At 32.3% G+C, this 20332-nt stretch overlaps 2 protein-coding genes across 2 annotated transcripts in view; one reads left to right on the top strand and one right to left on the bottom strand.

Annotated features, from left to right (window-relative positions):
• The window catches only part of LOC145265754 (S-crystallin SL20-1-like), a 334046-nt gene that overhangs the window by 186072 nt on the left and 127642 nt on the right, over window positions 1-20332 (top strand). The gene's annotated exons all lie outside the window — the stretch shown is intronic.
• Window positions 4044-18653, bottom strand: LOC145265680 (S-crystallin SL20-1-like). Its single transcript, XM_080121740.1, has 6 exons — window positions 18521-18653; window positions 11122-11217; window positions 10701-10816; window positions 8911-8964; window positions 8668-8775; window positions 4044-4208 (listed from the first exon to the last, which is right to left on the bottom strand). The coding sequence occupies exons 1-6, from the start codon at window positions 18651-18653 to the stop codon at window positions 4044-4046; spliced, it is 672 nt and encodes a 223-aa protein (XP_079977866.1).

Here is a 20332-nt window from a genome sequence, read left to right as displayed (position 1 = left end):
CCCCAATATCTCTTTAAGAATTTCTAAACTATCTTTTAACAAATCTATATTTAACAAAAACACAAAATATTGCAATGAGGCACTTAACAACTTAGGATATAAATCACAAATCAAATACCCAAATAAAAATTATAAAAACACACACTCCATTAAAAACTATAATAAACCTACTAAAAATATAACCTATAATATGGTCATGTCATCCCGCATACGAATGGCAAAAGTAATAGAAATACAATGTAAAACCAAATTAAACCGCAAGCATTAGTCAATGACCCAAAAAACAACAAACCAAAATCCGTAAGCGTAAAAACAGACATAGGGAAATCGTATGGTTTAACCCTCCATATTCTAAAAATCGTGAGACAAAAATTGCCAGGGAATTCTTTAAAATATTAGAAAAAACGTTAAAGCCCCTTCATAGATACAATAAAATCTTTATTAAGAACACCGTCGGAGTGTCTTACACAACTATTCCAAACCTTCATAAAAATAATTAGTTCTAACAATAAAAAAATTAGTAAGATACAAAATGCAAATATAGAAACTATAGCATACTGTAACTGTAAAAGAAAAAAATAAATGTTCTCTACAAGGGGCCTGCAAGATAAAAAATGTGATTTATAGCTGCACAGTATCACACACTCCAAATATTAATTATGTTAATAGCATCTATACAAATCCATTTTCGCCCTCTGACGCGACCACACAATTATTAAATAAGTGAACTCCTATTAACCAATCTACCAATCAAATATAACCAAACTTATTACATACCAATATCACTCCTGACAACAAATATTTTAAACAAAATGTAATCTGTTTCGATTCCACATATGGGCTCATTAAACATAGGATTTCAACGCATAAGCACTCCTTTAAAAATGGTTCCTTGATAAACAAGACTGCTTTATCTAAACATATTTGGCGACTCAATGATAGAAATACTCCTTTCAAGTAAAAATAGGATATAATAGGGCAATATAAAGCATGTATGCTGAGGGATAGATTCTGTGCACTTTGTGGATATGAAAACCTTAAGATATTAAAATATAATAAAAATAAAACCATTCTCTTCAATCAAAAAGATGAAATTCTTTCGGGATGCATTCATAAACGTTGGTTTAGTTTCGACAAATTTAAGCCACCATAAATCATAAAAATCTTATTATTACTAATGTATCTTAAAATTTATAATTTATAAATTAATAACTATTATGATTATAGTTTTTATTATTATTATTATTATTATTATTATTATTATTATTATTATTATTATTATTATTATCTTATCTAACATATTTGACCATTATTTTCTATTATATTTTATTATCCATTTCACTTTAAATTTATGTTACTATTTTTATTCATGTAAATTCTATAAATATTATAATTGCTATTAAAAATATTATTTTTATTTAATTACTACCAATAAGATTCCTTTATTATATAAAAAATAAAACTTATAACTAATTAGTGGTTATCTCCCTTCGAACAGAAAAATTCTTTATTTTTCTTGCTGAATATAATTACCTCCCTTTGAAATTCAAATATTTAAATGGATTTCAAATTTAACGGTACTAACGAGTTCAAACTGTTAATATTATTCCATTGGCGTTTCCTTTGAAAGTTTTTATATATATCAACATTTTCAGGCATTTATAAACTACATTTACCATCCAAATGAATGCTTTGACGATAATACTTACGAATTTTAAAAGCAAAATGCTAGTATATAAAAGTGGACGTGTCTATCTGTGTCTGTGTACATTTTCCTACGTAATAACTCTGTCAATTTGCAGTCTACAGACTCGAAATTTGATACACAGGGTACTGAGATTGGGAAAAATCTTTGCAATCCATTTTCGGACAAAAATTTGCCTGCTAAACTCCTTCGTCAATTTTGGGTATGAACAATTGAAAATTTGGAAATAGGTTTCTTGGACATGGATTTAACTTAATAACGGGCGTTTGGAGGTGTATGTTGAGCAAAAAATAAAAGTCGTAGTAGGAAGGCAATATTTTAATATTTAGTAAGATGATTGATAATTTATAATAAAAACATTTGAAATTTTATATAAAGGGTATTCAAAGATAGGGCAAGCTTTTTAATCGGTTTGGGTCGAAAAATTTTTTAGTTACTAATATATAAATGTATGTATGAATGTATGTTTGCATGTCTGCCTAAAACTTTCGACAGAGGCGACGGATATTTACAAAGTCAGTATCGTTTTGAAGTTCGACCTTTCAGACGAGAAATATCGAAAAATTGACTAAAAACACCTTCACCTTCAACTGGGAACTTTTCTACAGGGGGGGCGCTTTTTTCGCCGATATTTTTGAAAGTCTTCCTCTCCTTTCGATTGTCTTGCCTTAATTAAAACCTACGTCACTTCCGGTTTGGTGGTGGTCGTAACAGCAAAGCCGTAAGTTTTTTTTCACGTTCTTTTCCTCCTTTGCGGTACGTGTTCGAGCTTGCCTTCCTACTACGACTTTTTTTTTGCTCAACATACACCTCCAAACACCCGGGAAACGCAAGGCTGAAATGATTGTGTGTGTGTGTGTGTGTATATATATGCGTGTGTGTGTATATATATATGTGTGTATATATGTGTGTGTATATATATGTGTATATATATATGTGTATATATATATAGTAATTATTTGTATTTCTTTAGAAGAAAACGATCATCATTTATTTGTTAGTCATTTGTTTTTGTTGGTTCTAAAGTAATTCAGTTTTTTTTTCAGGCAAACAAAACCTTTCCAAGTGACGAGGGCTTCTAACCGAATAGTGAACTTTCTTAAAAGAAGAGGACACCAGTAGAACAAGCGGCCAAATGACAAAACTGAGAGGTGGTCCGGAAATCGAAAGGCCTGTCTTAGTACCTCCAAAAAACCGTTGGAGTGGAAACCGTGTTGCCACACAGACTTAGGGTCTGCACGTATTCTTGCAAATCTGATCTAAATTCGTCGATATATCTGTAGTTCCAGCGTCCTGCTTGAATATACTGAAAGGTTCGAAAACTAGGCGATAATATATTTTAATCGCAGATAATTTGTAACTCATATTTACTGTGAACAAGAGCCTGTTGAATATATAGGCTATATTTTTGGTCCCTTGAAAAAGATACAGGGTAACAGAACACCAGTGTAGCTATTGACTATATTTTTGTTATTATTATTGGAATTATTTTTTCCCAAAAGGCGTTTGAATTCACGTTGCTGAAGATGAGGATTGGATATTTGTATTATTTATATTCTGCCGCAAGGACCCGTGGTTAACAAACTTGGAAAAATCAGTTGTAAAAGTGATATTCTCCTGAAAAATACAATTGCGAATTACTGAGGACTTCTACCCAATAATAGCTGATTGAACGAGAGCATGCTACCGCCGTGAAGTAAACAAAGTTGCGTTCGAAATTCCGTCTGAATTCCCGAGTCCGACAGAAATATTCCCGAGTTCGATGAAATACACCTGAAAAAGGTCAGAGGTTACATCGACCGATACACTGTAAAAATAACATTCAAGATGAGAACCTTATCAATTGCATAGGGTTTTTTTTTACTGTTTTATGCGTTGGGGAGAAATTTTTAATTTTTGACAGAGTTTTGTCTTAAATTGTTCATATAAATAATAAGCATAGTTTTAGTATTATTGTCCAGGGTTAAAGTTAGAGTTCGAATAATATGAAACTTATGATTGTTTTATATTTATTTCGTCTAATTCAAAACTTCTTAAAACTTCTCGTGCGTCCTTTGATTGCATTCCTCATCCTTTCTCCCACTAACACATTATTTACAGAAGAAATATGAACGGTGACAAGCAAGCTATATATCAAACAATATGATAAATGTTTAAGCAATAAATGATTAAACGATCAAATATTTTTATGAATAATTTTTGTTTTTATTTTAAAAAAATTGTCAAATTCAAACGGCTGATATTTATCTTGTAAAAAGTCTTTTTTTACTAAAATTTGTTTCTTTATCAAAATATTCTTTGTCGTTTGAGTGTGGTCATCTAAATTCTTAGGTCGCCTTTACCACATAGAGTTACAGCGGTTCTTAAAGTAACCAGCCATCTTTGGGTAGTTGTAGAAGCGGTTGTAGAGACCCATCATTCTTGGGTAGTTGCTGAACATGTTGGGGTAGGAATTGTACATCATCTCCATACAACAGTAGAACATCATGTCACACCACATCATCTGGAAGAAAAAAATCGAAAAGTGGTAAATACGTGTGATAAGTCTTATATTGTTTACAGAAAAAATGCGGATGCGGAAAACCCATATAATAAATATGAATATAGATTTTTACGTACATACACGCATATTTACATCCTGGTATCTCTACTATTATATAAAAAAAATGTAAGTGGGTATGTATGTGTGCGTGCGTGTGTGTAAGTTCCCTATGGACTCGAAAATGACCGGGTCCATTTTTATAAAATTTCGCACTTACTTTACAGGTACTTGATGTGCCTGGCAGTGTGCTTAGATAGGTTTTGTATCGGAATGTCATCGATAAGTATTGATAATCGATAATCCAAATAATCAAATGGAGGAAAGAACAAGTAACTTTGACCAAAGTTAACTTCTTATACATCCGAACATCTCAAGTGCATTTGAGAAGTTTTGTTTTCACGAAAGCCAAAAGGCCCGGCAAACACTATCAACAATAGATTCTTTGATATGACGGGGCGCGTTCGAAATGAATGTTTATGTTTAGAGCACAATTAAAGCATGATAATTGACTTTTTTTTTAAAACTTTAATTTGAGCCATTATTATATATAATAATTTTATAAAATCGATAGTAAGTTCTCTACAGTGCAATGTTATTGTGGACTCTACAGTGCAATGTTATTGTGGACCAAGTCACTGCGGGAAGGTATATAAATCTTACTCCCAGTGCACCGTGATGGGTCCCTAATTAGAGCAAGCAATCAATGGATTTGATTCAAACATTGGCGATTTCACCGATTTCGATGATAATAAAAATATGGGAGTGTGAAAAATTCGTTGACCATCACTCAATCCCGGGCAACGTCGGTTCTCCCAGGTAGTATAGTAAAAGGTAGAGATCAATATTACAATTTTTTGTTTGTTAAATTGTCCTCACCATGAGGGCAGAATAAGATATGAGGTCGGTTTTACTGTGTATTTAAAAAGGGCACTATGGATAGTAACAATTTTTTTTTAAATGTATCAGTTATGAAGGATTTCTTCTCCATTAAGTTAAGTGCAGCATCATAAAAGATACTATACTTTGATCTTGGCCTGATGATTGCAATTATTGAATTACTGACACTGTATTACATGAGTTTTCTAATCAAATCTACTTATTTATCTCTCTCTCCTAAATAATTGTACGTGCGATTTCTTTTCCATCGCTAAATCTAAACTTTCATAAATTCCTGAAACATGTCTAATTCACAGTTTCCTCACTCCCAAAATAGTGCCTGTTTCTTGTGATCATTTTTAAAGTATTATTTTCTCTCACACCGCGAAAATTTGGCATTAGGCCCGGAAAGTGGAATTAAAAACTCAGCGCTTTCGATGGCACGCATTGAAAAAGATGTATGTGCAGCAGAGGCGCCTTTTGCGATTACCAATAATTTTCAAGAAGAGAAGGCAAACATGGAGCAAAATTTCACCTTTGAACACGTAAACGGTTAACATCGTTTTATATCTAGACGTTATCCTATAAAATTAATTTGCGTGAGATTTTTAACTTTTTCGTCGCTTGATAAAGTGTTAGCAAGATGACATGTTATGTAAGGCTGGGTATATTTCTGTCAAGAGGAAAACATCTGTCTCGGGAAATGTAACTCCGTAAAAAACAAGGCCGATAGCCATTAGTCGCGTGTTCTCATGTAATGAATGAATGCCTGAATGTAGGCTTGACATGGAATTCTTAAAGATAAACTAAAATAACCGTAAAATGGGCTGAAATGACTTAAATAAATAAAAAGTAAATGACTTAGAATGACTTTAATGAACTTAAGGATGAATTGAATGACCTTAAGAATGACTTGAATGCTTAAAAAATAACTGGAATCCTTCAAAAACAACTTGAATGATCTGGAGAATGACTTGAATGGCTTTGAGACTGACTGGTTGTAAAGTGGGTGGTCATTTTACATTAAATCATTACAGAAAATGATTCCCCACTTTATATCACAATAAGTACAGCATGCAGTAAGAACGGATACTACACTTTGATCTTGGTCAAGGTCTTATATGAGGGGTTGTCCCCACATATGGTTTTTGCTTGCAGTATCTGCCGGAAGAGATATTACACTTTGATCTTGGCCAAAAGGCCAAGAAAAGGGTATTTATTTGCTCCCCCAGTGAGCAAATTAGGCACAAGGCCGATTTTTAAAGTGAGGAGTGAAGGGGAAATGGGGACCAACTCCCGGGGGAGTAGGGGAGCTGGATAATGACAATTGGTATGAAGGGTTGCCCCTACATTGACCAAGGTCTTGCTGGTCTTTGCTTGACACTTAGTGTATGAAGCGATAGCTTTTGTGTAAACAAATTGAGCTAAGGTACTTTGGGCAATATCACTATATTGTTAATTCACTACCTACATAGCAACAGCCGTATAGCGCAACGGTTAAACCTCCGACTGTCGTTTGGACAATCTGGTTTCGATCCTGGCTTGAAGTAGTTGCTTGCCTAGCCGAACTGATGAGCTGTGAAACAGTACTGTATCTGGAAGTCTCTCTCTCTCTCTGTATATATATATATATATATATATATAATGGAAGTTTCCCAATATTTTTCTCGATTTTGATACAGTTACCGAATCTGACTGAATCCGATTCTTTATGAATCTCGAAATATTAAACCATATAATTGTTATTTTGTCCCGATTATTGTAAAAACATATGTTAACTGTGCATCTATTTTCTCAAACGTAAAAGCACACTTGCGGAGGATGATATAGATTTAGGTGTTGTTGGTAGCTTAAAATTATTTCATTATTCCAGCAGGGAAGGATTTTGCTTTAAAACACAGCCAAATAAAAGAAATAATAATTAATTGAATCGTTTTTTTTTGCATCGGAAAACAAGCATACATTTTCTTATTCCGATACTTATTCCGATACACCCCCCAAGTTGATTTTTCTGATTCGCGATTCCCATTCCGATTAATCATCTCATCACTAATATATATATATATATATATATATATATATATATATATATATATATATATAATTTAAAGGAGATTAGAACAATAGTCTAAAGAGCTGAGTGTATTTCAATGTAACAGTGAAATTGCTAGTTTAAGTAAAATACAGGAAAGAGAAAGTGCTCGTTGTAATTTAGATATATAATAAGCTCGATAGGTAAATATCCTAGAGCTAATTCAATATTAAGTAATGTGATTGATAATTTAAAATTTGAAAATCAAATTATAATTAAATTAAAAATCCGTTTCTTATGAAACGGATTTTTAATTTAATTATAATTTGATTTTCAAATTTAAATTATCAATCACATTACTTAATATATATATATATATATATATATATATATATATATATATATATATATATATATACTGTGTGTGCAAAATCAAGACTTCAAGACAAGGTGTTGATGGCAACAAAAAGTGTATTTCATTTTACGTTACAATTGTTTCAATGTCCAGTTTGACAATTTAAAGCATTATATAGACTTTATAAATAAACACACTTTTGGAAATGTAGTATTTTTTTGAATAGAAAGAAAAAAGGGGAGTAGGAATCCCTAACAGGAAAAGCATGCGAGAAACATTTACCTTGGTTGCGGTTACGGAAAAGCCCATTTCAATTATGAAATATGATAATTTTGTAGCTTAATCCTTAAGTCAACAACTTTTTGCTTAAAACCTATTGGTATATGAAAATTTATTGAATTACACGAACTCAGTATATTACATATAAGTCTCTCTCTCTCTCTCTCTCATATATATATATATATATATATATATATATATATATATATATATATCTGTGTGTATATATAATTTTATCCAATTTTTTTTTTATTGAACACTATCTGGTAGCTCGGCGTTGCAACACGCTTAAGCATGATCAACATGGTATTTAAATGTAAGCACATTGCGTATGAAATAAAATCAATTTTCTACGGATTATTATATATTACAAGGAATAATTTGCTCAGTGAACTAATTCGCAAAAAATTACAAAATAGAAAATAATGATAATATCGTTCATCAAATTCAGTCTGTATTTCTTTACAATATTACGTCAGCTAATATTTTGGCTTGACAATAATTGCCCTTGGGAAGTCACTTCTGATTAATGTTTAGTTTTAAAATATGCAAACGAAGTAATGATTTGCGGCGATTTTAAATGGTACGTCTTCTTTTATCATAAATTGAACTCATTAATAAGGAAAACTTAAAATAGAATGGTGAGGTACACTTGGGATTGAAGTCTGTAGTTGAATGCTCTACCACTGAGCTATATCTCCTGCTTATAATAAATCTGATTTTTGTAGAAATTATTTGTTGTGATTTTATTATTTCCCTTGTCGTGTATAACATAAAATATTCCACTAAAAAGTATTATTTTATCTATAAGAAAACAAAGCTATTTTGTATCATGCGAGTCTTAACTTAAAATACCGTGGTTTCAAGTCAATACGAACCTGATCTCCCATGAACCACATGTTTCCGCCATTGCGCATGCATAGAGATCTCTCCATGAAGGGCATGATTCTGTTGAAGGTGTTCATGTATCTCCAGTACATGTAGTTCTGAAAGCAAAACACAAAAAAACACACGGATTAATTATATTCTTTGACGAAGATTACATTAGAGTGTGCCACCTTTTTCTAGAATTGCATGAATTTGATTGAAATATACATTTTTGAAAATAAAATGAGACTTACATCGTAATTGCTGCACATGCTGTCACCACCGAATCCCCAGTCGTTCATGTTGTACTGTAGGGAAAAGGAAAACAAACATTTTGAAACATTTGTAGCTTTAAAAAATGCTGAGTCAGATATTTTATTTCTTTCCTTTTTATTTGTTTGTTCCTTTGCGACGAATACCAAACAATGTGTGGGTTCGAGTTATTGACATATAACGACACGGTTAAAGTGTAACAGCCACGTTACCAAAGTAAAGATTTCTGGTAAACGATGGGTAGATTATCAAGTAATTTTTATAATATTTTTAAATTGGAGGTTATTAAATTACAAATCCTTCCATTTGAAGGTTATTGCATTTGAAAAACGTTCAATTTGGATGTTATTACATTTGAAAAACGTTCGATTTGGAAGTTATCACATTTTAAAAACGTTCAATTTGAAGGTTATTCCATTTTAAAAACGTTCGATTTGGAGGTTATTACATTTAAACACGTATATTGAGAGGTTATTACACATTTAAACGTTCGATTCGGAGGTTATTACATTTAAACACCTATATTTTTAAACGTTCGATTTGGTGGTAATTACATTTAAACACGTATATTGAGAGATTACATTTTCTAAACGTTCGATTTGGAGATTATTACATTTAAACACGTATATTGAGAGGTTATTACATTTTCTAAACGTTCGATTTGGAAGTTATAACATTTAAATTTGTATATTAAGAGGTTATTCCATTTTAAAAACATTCGATTTGGAGGTTATTCAATTTAAAAACGTTCGATTTGGAGGTTATTACATTTAAGCACGTATGTTTAGAGGTTATTACATTTTAAACGTTCGATTTGGAGGTTATTACATTTAAACACGTATATTGAGAGGTTATTACATTTTATAAACGTTCGGTTTGGAGGTTATTACATTTAATCATGTATATTTAGAGGTTATTCTATTTTAAAAACATTCGATTTTGAGGTTATTACATTTAAAACATTCGATTCGAGGTTATTACATTTAAACACGTGAATTTAGAGGTTATTACATTTTAAACGTTCGATTCGGAGGTTATTACATTTAAACACGTATATTGAGAGGTTATTACATTTTAAACGTTCGATTCGGAGGTTATTACATTTAAACATGTATATTGAAAGGTTATTACATTTTAAGTACGTTAGATTTTGAGGTTAATTCAATTAACGAACGTTCTATTTGGAGGATTTACATTTTAAAAACGTTCAATTTTGAGAGTTATTTCATTTTAAAAACGTTCGATTTTGAGGTTATTACATTTTAAGAACGTATATTTAGAGGTTATTACACTAAAAAACGTTCGCTTTGGAGGTTAATTAAATTTAAAAACGTTCCATTTAGTTGTAATTTCAATAAGAAAAATCAAATGTGTTTTTTTCTGTTTTGCTGGCTTCATCTTTATGTTATATACAAGACATATTGAATCCACATCATTATTTAATAGAGACAGGAAGCTGGGGTATTGGCTTATAATAAGCGACTCACCCTTAAGTTTCCATTCTTTTTAAAATTAGATATTATCACTGGTTTTTAAATTAAAATTATTTTTCTCACATGTTTTTTATTGATTGTTTCATAACGTGGTTTAAAATCGATTTGTGATTTATACTAAGAATGAATGACTCACCCTTAAGTTTCCATTCTTTTTAAAATTAGATATTATCACTGGTTTTTAAATTAAAATTATTTTTCTCACATGTTTTTTATTGATTGTTTTATAACGTGGTTTAAAATCGATTTGTGATTTATACTAAGAATGAATGACTCACCCTGAAGTTTCCGTTCTTCCAGTGATAGTACCTCATGTAATCGTGCATGATTTCATAGAAGCAGTCGCTGATGTAGTCGCACCTCATCATGTCCATGGCGTTATTGGGATAGAAATCTATAAACAACAATAGAGGAATGTGATAACAATGAAAACTGCAACAACATTTAAAATTAATTAAAAATATATTTGGAAATATTTGTTGGGTATTATAAAAGTTTGAATATTAATTCTGAATCAGTTAAACTGTAGTAGATAAATACGTTATCACTTAAATAAATAAAAAAAATGTTTTATGCATTTTATGTGCTTTATGAGAATGGAATTGTAAACAAGAATTCGTGGAAAATCAATTTTAAGTCTGAGAGAATTATCTTATTGTTTGCTGGAATTAGTTTCATAGAAAAATATAAATAACTTACTGAATTCACGGGCCATGTACCTGCAAATGGCCATTGTCTCGGGCATCATGTAACCATTGTCCATCTGCAGACAGGGCAAGTAGTTGCAGGGGAAGTCTGGAGGAAGGAAAACGAATAAAAACATGTATATTATATTTTCTTGGCTCTGATTTTCAGAGGAGCACTGTTTTGATTTATATTCTTTTTTAGAGGAATACGTTTTAAATATATCCTTTTACTTTCCTGCCGTATGCTCGATTCTTCTATGTTTTTAGAAATGTTTTTATGTTTATAATCGTTTGGGAATCATCCACAAGTTTCTTAAACGCGAAATCGGATTCGCTTTCGAGTTTCGCTCGTACTCTTTGTCTAATTTCGGCATTCTTTATTGATATTTATCGTTGTTGCGACAATTCTGCTAGTCTAATATCATTACAGTGTTTGTTTACGACCGACGCGAACGCTAAATAATTTCCATCATTTCGCTTAGTCAAATTAAAACACTTTTACCTATTGTGGAACAGTGAAGTGTTGAGGGCGATATGTTCTGATAGTAACTTCATTATTTTCGCAAACCCCAAATATCATGTATTTTTAGGTAGTATGTAGTTTACGAATGTGTTGTGTTTCCCAGTTTCGAACAAATAGTCTAGCCTTTTTCGCATCAGGCCACTAAACTTTCATAAATCCTAAAGAAAGCGCCGAACGTTTGGTATTCATAGAGAACGTAGGTAGATGTCTCCACGGTTGCTCCATATCCTGTTTTGTGAAAAAACTATGTTAATCTCATTGTGTTGTCGAACTTTTGAGAAGTAATTTTTCGGTTTGTTGTTGTTGTTGATGTATAGACATGAAAAAATTCTGTTGTTGTAAGATCTGTTGATTTGCAATTCTTGTTCTAGCAACAGTTTCGTATGTAGTTTTTGTTGCTGTTAGAACATACGAACGATAATTTCCTTGAAATATTGTAGACTTTTTTCAAAAACGAAATTTACTTACATGAAAAAAGAGCAAGTTCTAATAACTGCTGTAATATTACCAATTACAGTTTATGCTGAACAAAGTTTATATTTTCTTCTCGAAGAAGATAAAATATTAATTGAGAAAATATTTAAGGAAATCTTGCTTACACTTATATCCTGAAATTTAAGTATAGTTTTGAGAACATGTTTTTCGGTGTCCGACTAAACGATATTGTTTTACATTGTTATTTAAAGGACATCTATGAGATATTTTATAGTTCCAGTTAAAAGACTGTGTTGTTTGTTTAGAATGCTACACCGTTGTTTTATATGTAATCACTAGGGCTAAGACAACAGCATATTCTTTTCATTGTTTTGACTCTCAAGTGTGTATCCATTGATATCTTATATGCTTTTATATAGAGAAATGTGGTTTTCAATTGATTAATTGCGTCTAACTGTGTCAAAACAATGATATTCTGTTGTCATAGTCTTAGTATTCACTAATATAAATCTATTCTTTTTGTTTTTTGTTCGAAAAACAGAGATTTTTGGTGATCGTCAGTTTCTGAATTGGAGATCTTCCTTGCCAGAGGTGTTGTGTCACTTTTATAAATTCGATTTTTTTTCTTAGGAGTCGCCACTTATCAAGGCTCCAGGATAATGGTTAATGACTGTAAAGTGGTAGTATAGTAATCGTTAATGGTGTAAATTAGGTAGAATTGTATTATTTACGTGAACTTAAAACTTGTTTGCATTGAATTTGAAGGCTACTGTGTTCTATTCAACCAAGAAGCAAGCCAGCGTAATAGGTTTCCACGGGCTGGCAGTTTTGGGAAAGAAGTTTTGTTAATGGAATATGCGTTTAGATTTAGGCACATATAGAGAGTGGGGAACATATATATATATATATATATATATATATATATATATATATATATATATATATATATCTATATAAATAAAATGAACTCATTTTTCCCCTCCGACTTTGACGTTTATAGGACTGCACCTGTATAGATTTGGTGCAGCCGTATCATTCACAAACTGAATCACGACATCTGCCGTATGTTATTGGGTTGTTACATATCAAGGATCTCGCTGATCACAGTTTCCTATATTCTGTCTGGTGAGAGTCCACTGTAAAAATCGGTTACATTTAATGGAAGTAGTAAAGTAAACTCTCTCTACCAAATTCATGCTACCACCGCCACTCACTTACACCGTACCAGAACGTTCACAGGAGACATTTAAAACCGATCACCGGTTAGAATTTATCTAAAAACTGGACTGTACTTACACTGAAACGAACCATGCTTACTTTGCCATTGGTTAGCATAAAACATAAACACAATTTATAAAGCATTTATTATAATAAAATTAGATTCAAACAGAACACAATCCGTTACCTGGAATTGAATTCACAATTACATTACTTCGATTTCGTTATAACCCGCGTGGTTAAAGTTTAATGAAAACCTGAATTGACATTTACGTGAAACGCACCAAACTTCCTTACTTACACAAACACAACTTTCGTTTCGCTCTTTCCTTACGTGCTTTTTTGCTTTCTTTCTTTCTTTCTTTCTTTCTTACCTTTCCTTGTGTTTTTGCTTTATGGGTGATGGTGGTGGGGGTACTTCCCTATCTTTATCTTTCCTTTCGGTCTTTCCTTCTTTCTTTCTTTTCTCTCCATTTTCTGCTCTTTCCATTGTTAAAACGAAACGAAACAACCGGATATTCCAGGTTTTACTTACACTCTATCACTCTACGACTATTACTTAAAAGTAGCATTTACTGCTTTTGGTAATAATTATTAATTGCTTATTTGTTTTGTTTTTCACCCTTTTTTTAGACTAACCATTCTTTAATCTCACTATAAAATCGCTTTTTCCAACTACATTTTAGGGGGTTTGTATTACTGTACACATAGATTCGAAAAAGTTGTCAAAAAAAAATAATAATAATACATAACAAATAAATGTTCTCAAAGCCAAGATCAGTTACTTTTCTGCCAAACTGGATATCTTTTTCGTGTTTTTATTCAATGTAATATATTTATTCGGCTCGAAAACCATACAGTGTTTACCGGGCGATGTATTCGAACATTCAGGAAGGCGTCTCACACCCTCTTTTACACCGTAAGTATAGAAAAAGGTGTTATAAATAAAAAAAATATACAAATTACTATTAAAAACACGCCGAATATATGTCAACCTATGCCGCATTAACATGTATTAAGCGAGTTTTTAACAGTATTTCATTAGGTTTTTTATTTATAACATCTTTTCCCAATTCAATGTAACATGTTTATTCAGCTCGAAAACCACCGATGTATTGGAACATTCGAGATGGCGTCTGATTCTCTCTTTAACACGGTAAGTGTGGGAAAAGATGTTGTAAATTTTGTATAGTTTTTTATTTATAACACCTTCTTCCATACTTACGGTGTTAATGAGGGTGTAAGACGCCATCTTGAATTTTTGAATACATCGGTAAACACTGTATGGTTTTCGAGCTGAATAAATATGTTACATTGAATAAAAACACGAAAAATATATCTATCCAGTTTGGCAGAAAAGTAACTTATCTTGGCTTTGATAACATTTATTTGTTATATATATATTTTTTTTTTCACAACTTTCTCGAATCTATGTGTACAGTAATACAAACACCCATTTTGTGTTTTATATAGATAAAGTACAATTGTTGAATGTTACTGTTTGGATTATATTCGTTGGGGGGGGGGCAATTAAATAATTAACAAAGATTAAAATGAAGCGAAATTTAAGTTTCCGTTCCAGTTTTACAACAACCGTAAAACAGTGCATACTCAGCAAGTTTTATCGTATTTTATTTATTTTTTTTCATAATTAATGATGGAAGTATTTTTCTGTTTATTTTCTTAACATCTGTTAAAAAAAAAATAATTTGTACATTCTCTTGAAAAAAAGAATCAAACTTTTCTCTACTTTCACATGTGTTCCATTTTAACAAACTGAGCCACAGCAACGCGTGGCCGGGTACAGCTAGTATATATATAATTTTCCCCACTTTCTAGCTAGTTGAGTGTTTTTATGAAAGTTTGGCAAGAGTTCAGGAGTGTAGTCGAGCACTTGCCATTAAAATAACGATAGAGCAGAGGCAGGCTAGCAACGTCTCTTTTGTGGGGAAGAGGTTGCAAGGAATAGAAAATGACATCACCTACTTGGTTTTTAAGCTGGTTTTGAACTTCATAAAAGCTAGATAGAGCGCGCATAGCAGCCCCTCCCAGATGTGGCAGCAGTACTCCATTTTAGGGCGTATCTGGCTCATGAAGATAGAAGATTGCATCTGCAGAGAAATATTTACTGGAATCGTAGAGTGATTCAGCCATTTCCCCAGCGATCTTGGCTACATATTTGATGCATGTTACATTTCACATAAAGAGTGAGGTCAGTCCTAGAAGCTTGTCAAGACATGAAGCCTCCTCAAATGAGAGCCATTCATTCAGTTAAAGCGTCATTGATGTCTGCGCGATTTTGATGGAAGGAGTAAAGCTTAGTTTTCAATGCATTAAAATTAACCAGCCTTCTTTTTCCCTAATTGCACAGCGTTTTCAAGACCAGAAAAGAGAGAATCAGAACCATCTTGGTCAATGTTAGCCTTTGAAGTGTTGCCATAGAATGTGATGTCGTCCGCATAAATGCCTACGCATAAATGTAATTTGGGAGATCATTGATGAAGATTAAGAAAGAGTTTGACCCATTATTATTGATTTCCTTGGCGACAGTTATTGTATTGTAGATGGCTAACTACAATACAACGTTATGAATTTGAGTTCCTCGTCGCCAAGTTGTTTAGCATGAAAAAGATCACTAATGATATGGTTTAGAAAAAAAAGGTATGTGTATTTACAAGAACAAAAAATATATAGAGAATGAAACTTGTTTTACCTAATGCCAATGTGTCGTACTATGAAATATACACACGATATTTATCTCGTTTCAAACCTGAGGGTATGTGACACAAATTTATAAAGTGGGATATATCATCCAGCGCCACTAAAAGAAAAGCACTCAGGCCCGGCAAAATAAAAACAGAGTAGACCGGCATGCATTCCTTCGCCGGGGCCCGTCAGACACCAGGCGGGTAACTTTCCCTACTACCCCCCCCAAAAAAAAAAGTTGGGATGCACAGCCCCGGACGGTGAACCTCTTAGGCTACCCAGAACATTTGTGTCGGTCCGAGAGTTGAAAAACGCCGAAATAGTCCAGTTTCTTCCATAGTCATTGTCAAGTTCAGAAACTCGACTAGCGTTGTATGAAATGCCTCTCTACCACTGCTAATGATGCGACACAAGGTCGGAAGCTAGTATTAATCAGCAAATTTCACTAAAAAACGGGAACTCCGGCCCTGGAAAAGTGAATATGAATAGCCATTTCGATATTCCCCCAGCAGGCGCCGTAAACAAAAACGCAAGCTTGCTCCACCGAAAGCTGGGGTTAACTTTAATTTCTTAAAGGGGTATTTTATAACGATAAACTATATAATTATAAAACCCCGTGGACCGTCCAGGCGTGTTTGCTTGCTTGAATCTTGTCCCCGACGGGCAATTCCATATTTTTAAAAAGTTGTACAGGTGAATTTATATATATATATATATATATATATATATATATATGTATATATATATATATATATATAAATATATGTGTGTATATATATATATATATAAATATATGTATGTATATATATATATATAAATATATGTATGTATATATATATATATATAAATATATGTATGTATATATATATATATATATATATATATATATATATATATATATATATATATATATATGATTTTTATCTCACGATTATATATAAAGTTCAATATAATAATCGATCAATTGTCTCTATAAAATTAAATATGCAGCCTGCATGAATTAAAATGTCACATTTAATCGTATCTTGCGACCGGGAAATTCCGGGCGGCCTGCTAGCATTTTCAAGAAATGTATTAACAATTATTTTTATACCTATATTAGTGTTTCATGCTTACTCAGTCATTAGTGTAGGAAATGACAGTTACTGTCAATCAGGACCTTGAAGAGAGAGAAAGAGAGGGGGGCAGAGAGAGATAGAGATAGAGAGAGAGAGAGAGGGAGAGAGAGAGCTCAGGACAAGTGAACTAATTCACAACCATGTTGGATTGATATCTTTTATGCTCGTCCCTTTTTATCTTGTTTCTGTGTAATTTTTACAAGCTGCTAAGCTGCCCGTCATCAATATTGAATCCAAAACAATGTCGTTCAATTTTATGTTGGGGGTGGTGTCACTATAGATAGATTTTCAAAATAATAACTTTATATTTTAGAAATATTCTGTATACATACTCAAAGCTCTAATAATAAGCTATTTTTCCCACAATAAAAGATTCATAATTGCAAATTGAGGCAAAACAACAACAAAAACAAAACAAGAGAAAATGAAAGCACCGATAGTTGCATAATTATTCGCAAACAAAAGAGCACCCTATTCTAAGTAAGCAGCAAACGGTGTTTTATCAGATTCTGTCCCTGATATTAACTTTGTCAGTAATAAAACTTCGGGCGAGAGTTTCAATTTCCTATGTTTATTATTTATTAAATTATTAAGTGAAAGTGAAGAATAGTTTACAAAGAACCCTTATCCTAATAGTTAGGATTGTTTTCTAAATAACGTTATTTCAACACACCCAGTAAGCTGCAGATTATTTAGAAATCCATACTTAACTTAGATGCTTTATAATGGATTAAAAATAAAAATAACACAAAATATTGGGAGAAATCAACACAATAAATGTTACCATAACATGTATTGGGTGAATTCTACCAGTAATTTGTTTTATTTTTTTTTAAATCTATTTTCGAGACTCCAAATATATTACCTTATCGCGTCGGCAATTTTTCTCCTTCCAACATTAAGCTAGACACTTGTAATTTGTAATGCATTTTCTCTAGTATAACATTATTTAAAAGAAAAAAAATCTCATAACATTTTTTTTAAGTAAAAATATTTTTGGTGCAAGAACATAAAGTTCAGTGACCGCTAGCGATTAAGTCATTAAATTAAGATTCCATCTTCAAGACTAAAAAAAACCCCCAAAAAATCAACGTAATTATTAAATAAAACCTTATAATCTTTCTTTTCGGTGCTTTTACACAACTGGAACCTAACCAAACCGACCTTTTTCAAACTAAAGCTAAGGGCCTTAGCGCTTTTTAAAACTAGAGGAATAGAAGCATCTCGAAGTGCTATTTTTGCCTATTTATTTACTTTAGCCATTTTTACTGTTACCGTTTTACCGGTGCCATTTTATCGTAACATTTTTCCCGTATCATTTTTACCGGGCATCAATAATAATATATGGGTCAATGGGATATATTGCTAAGTCTAAATTCAAAATAATTTAAAAAAAGTAAATAATTCCTTACCATTCCTGCAACGATCCCAGTCGGAGAATTCGTATCTCTTGTCCATGTATTTGACACCGGCCATATGGAACATCATACGCATGCACTCGGCACGGCCGCGGCCATTGAAGTAATGGAGGGTGTAGTTAGGCATGGTGGAGTGGTTGTAGACTTTTTGACTACTATGTGGAGAACGAACTGTTCTGGTTCGAGTGACTGCAAGACTACTCTGAAGACAAGGAGGCAAACTAGACTCGTATTTATACTCCCAGCTTAATCAAGTTGTTAACGCTAATGAACAGGTAAGCGCTTACCTGTTCAAGGACGCCTATTCAATATTCCCCACTTGATAAAACCTAATTTCATTCGGACCTTATAAACTCTAAGAGTACAAATTCTTCCGAATAATTATACTCTTTATCTCTGTTTAGTTAATGGATATCCGATCGCGTGGTACGTGACATTGACGTTCTAATAAACCTATAGAATGAGATTCTATTCAATCCATACGGATTACAGCACGAGTAGAGATTCCTCTGATACAGTAATCTGATATGATGTTTTATGATTAATGCTTCACTTAATTTATTATATATCTTTATTTAAACTTTGTAAGAGGACGGTGTTACTCTATTTTTAACTTTTTCGCAATCCTCATTAAACGGTGTAGGTCACATTTGTACCAAACGCCTTTGAACTATTTTAGCCTCGTAAAGAAATAAGCAAATAAGTTACTCTTCGAATGATTTTTTATTACTTACAATGGTATATTTTTAGTTTGAAATAAGAAATTACGGATGCAACTCAAAACAAATTCTCTTAATTAATCGTTTTACGTATATTTCGAACCAAAAAATGACTTTCGTTAACCCCAACTCTTAGTCTGGTTATGTAATTCAACTTGTCTTATAAATCCTAGTTATAACAATTCGCTATTGCCTATAAATACTTAAATAAATAAGTGCTTTTTGGTCCTCCCGACAAAAAGAGGATGGACCTGTAAATTCACCCTTGTGCTTCATCTGTCCGACCTTTTCTCAATAACTACGCTTTGGAATTTTTGAAATTTTGCAGAACATTAAACAGGATACGAGTAAAAAAAAGTAACAGAAATGATTTTCCGGGATAACTCTGCTTGCCCCCCTCCCACCTTTAGGGGTGTCTTTCGGGTTAAAATGGTTAAAATTAACACTTTTCTGATTATTAAAAAATTGACGCCCTGGATTGTTATAAAAATTTTTGAAAAGTTGTAACTGATTTCTGTATAATTTTGAACGTCTCTACTTTGAGATAACTTTTGGCTGTGTCCCAGGGGCTCTTTTAGGGCTAATAAAAACACTCTATTTTTGGGACTATTTTACCATATTTTTTTAAAAATTTTCTGTGTATGTCTATTTAGCAGTTTTGCATGGTGCTGAAATGAAATTTAAATTAAGGCATTGGGAACTTTTGGGCTAAATAGAGGGGGCAAATGATGGACTTAATCATTTATTTCTTTGCATGGTGGCAGACCTCAAATTTACATCTGTTAAGGCCTAAAACAGCACCCTCTGTTCATTTTCATCAGGATTTCATGTCACCTGGGATCTTTTGGACTAAATGGGGGGGACAAATTCTGAACTTTGTCATTTTTTATGCCTCGTTCACTGTGCACTCACGGGGGACCATGTATGCTTCACTTGTTTAAACTACTAGGCATCTCCTTTTTAAGAAAAGGATATAACTCTATTTTTAACTTTTCGCAATCCTCATTAAGCGATGTAGTCCACATTAGTACCAAACACCTTTGTACTTTGTTAACCTCGTAAAGAAATAAGCAAATACGCTACTCTT

The sequence above is a fragment of the Euprymna scolopes genome, chromosome 40 (assembly GCF_053919585.1).
Source record: "Euprymna scolopes isolate OS-2025 chromosome 40, ASM5391958v1, whole genome shotgun sequence".
Classification (NCBI taxonomy): Eukaryota; Metazoa; Mollusca; class Cephalopoda; order Sepiida; family Sepiolidae; genus Euprymna; species Euprymna scolopes.
The sequence above is the reverse complement of the archived record's forward strand: the minus strand, read 5'-3'. Positions and strand labels throughout refer to the sequence as shown.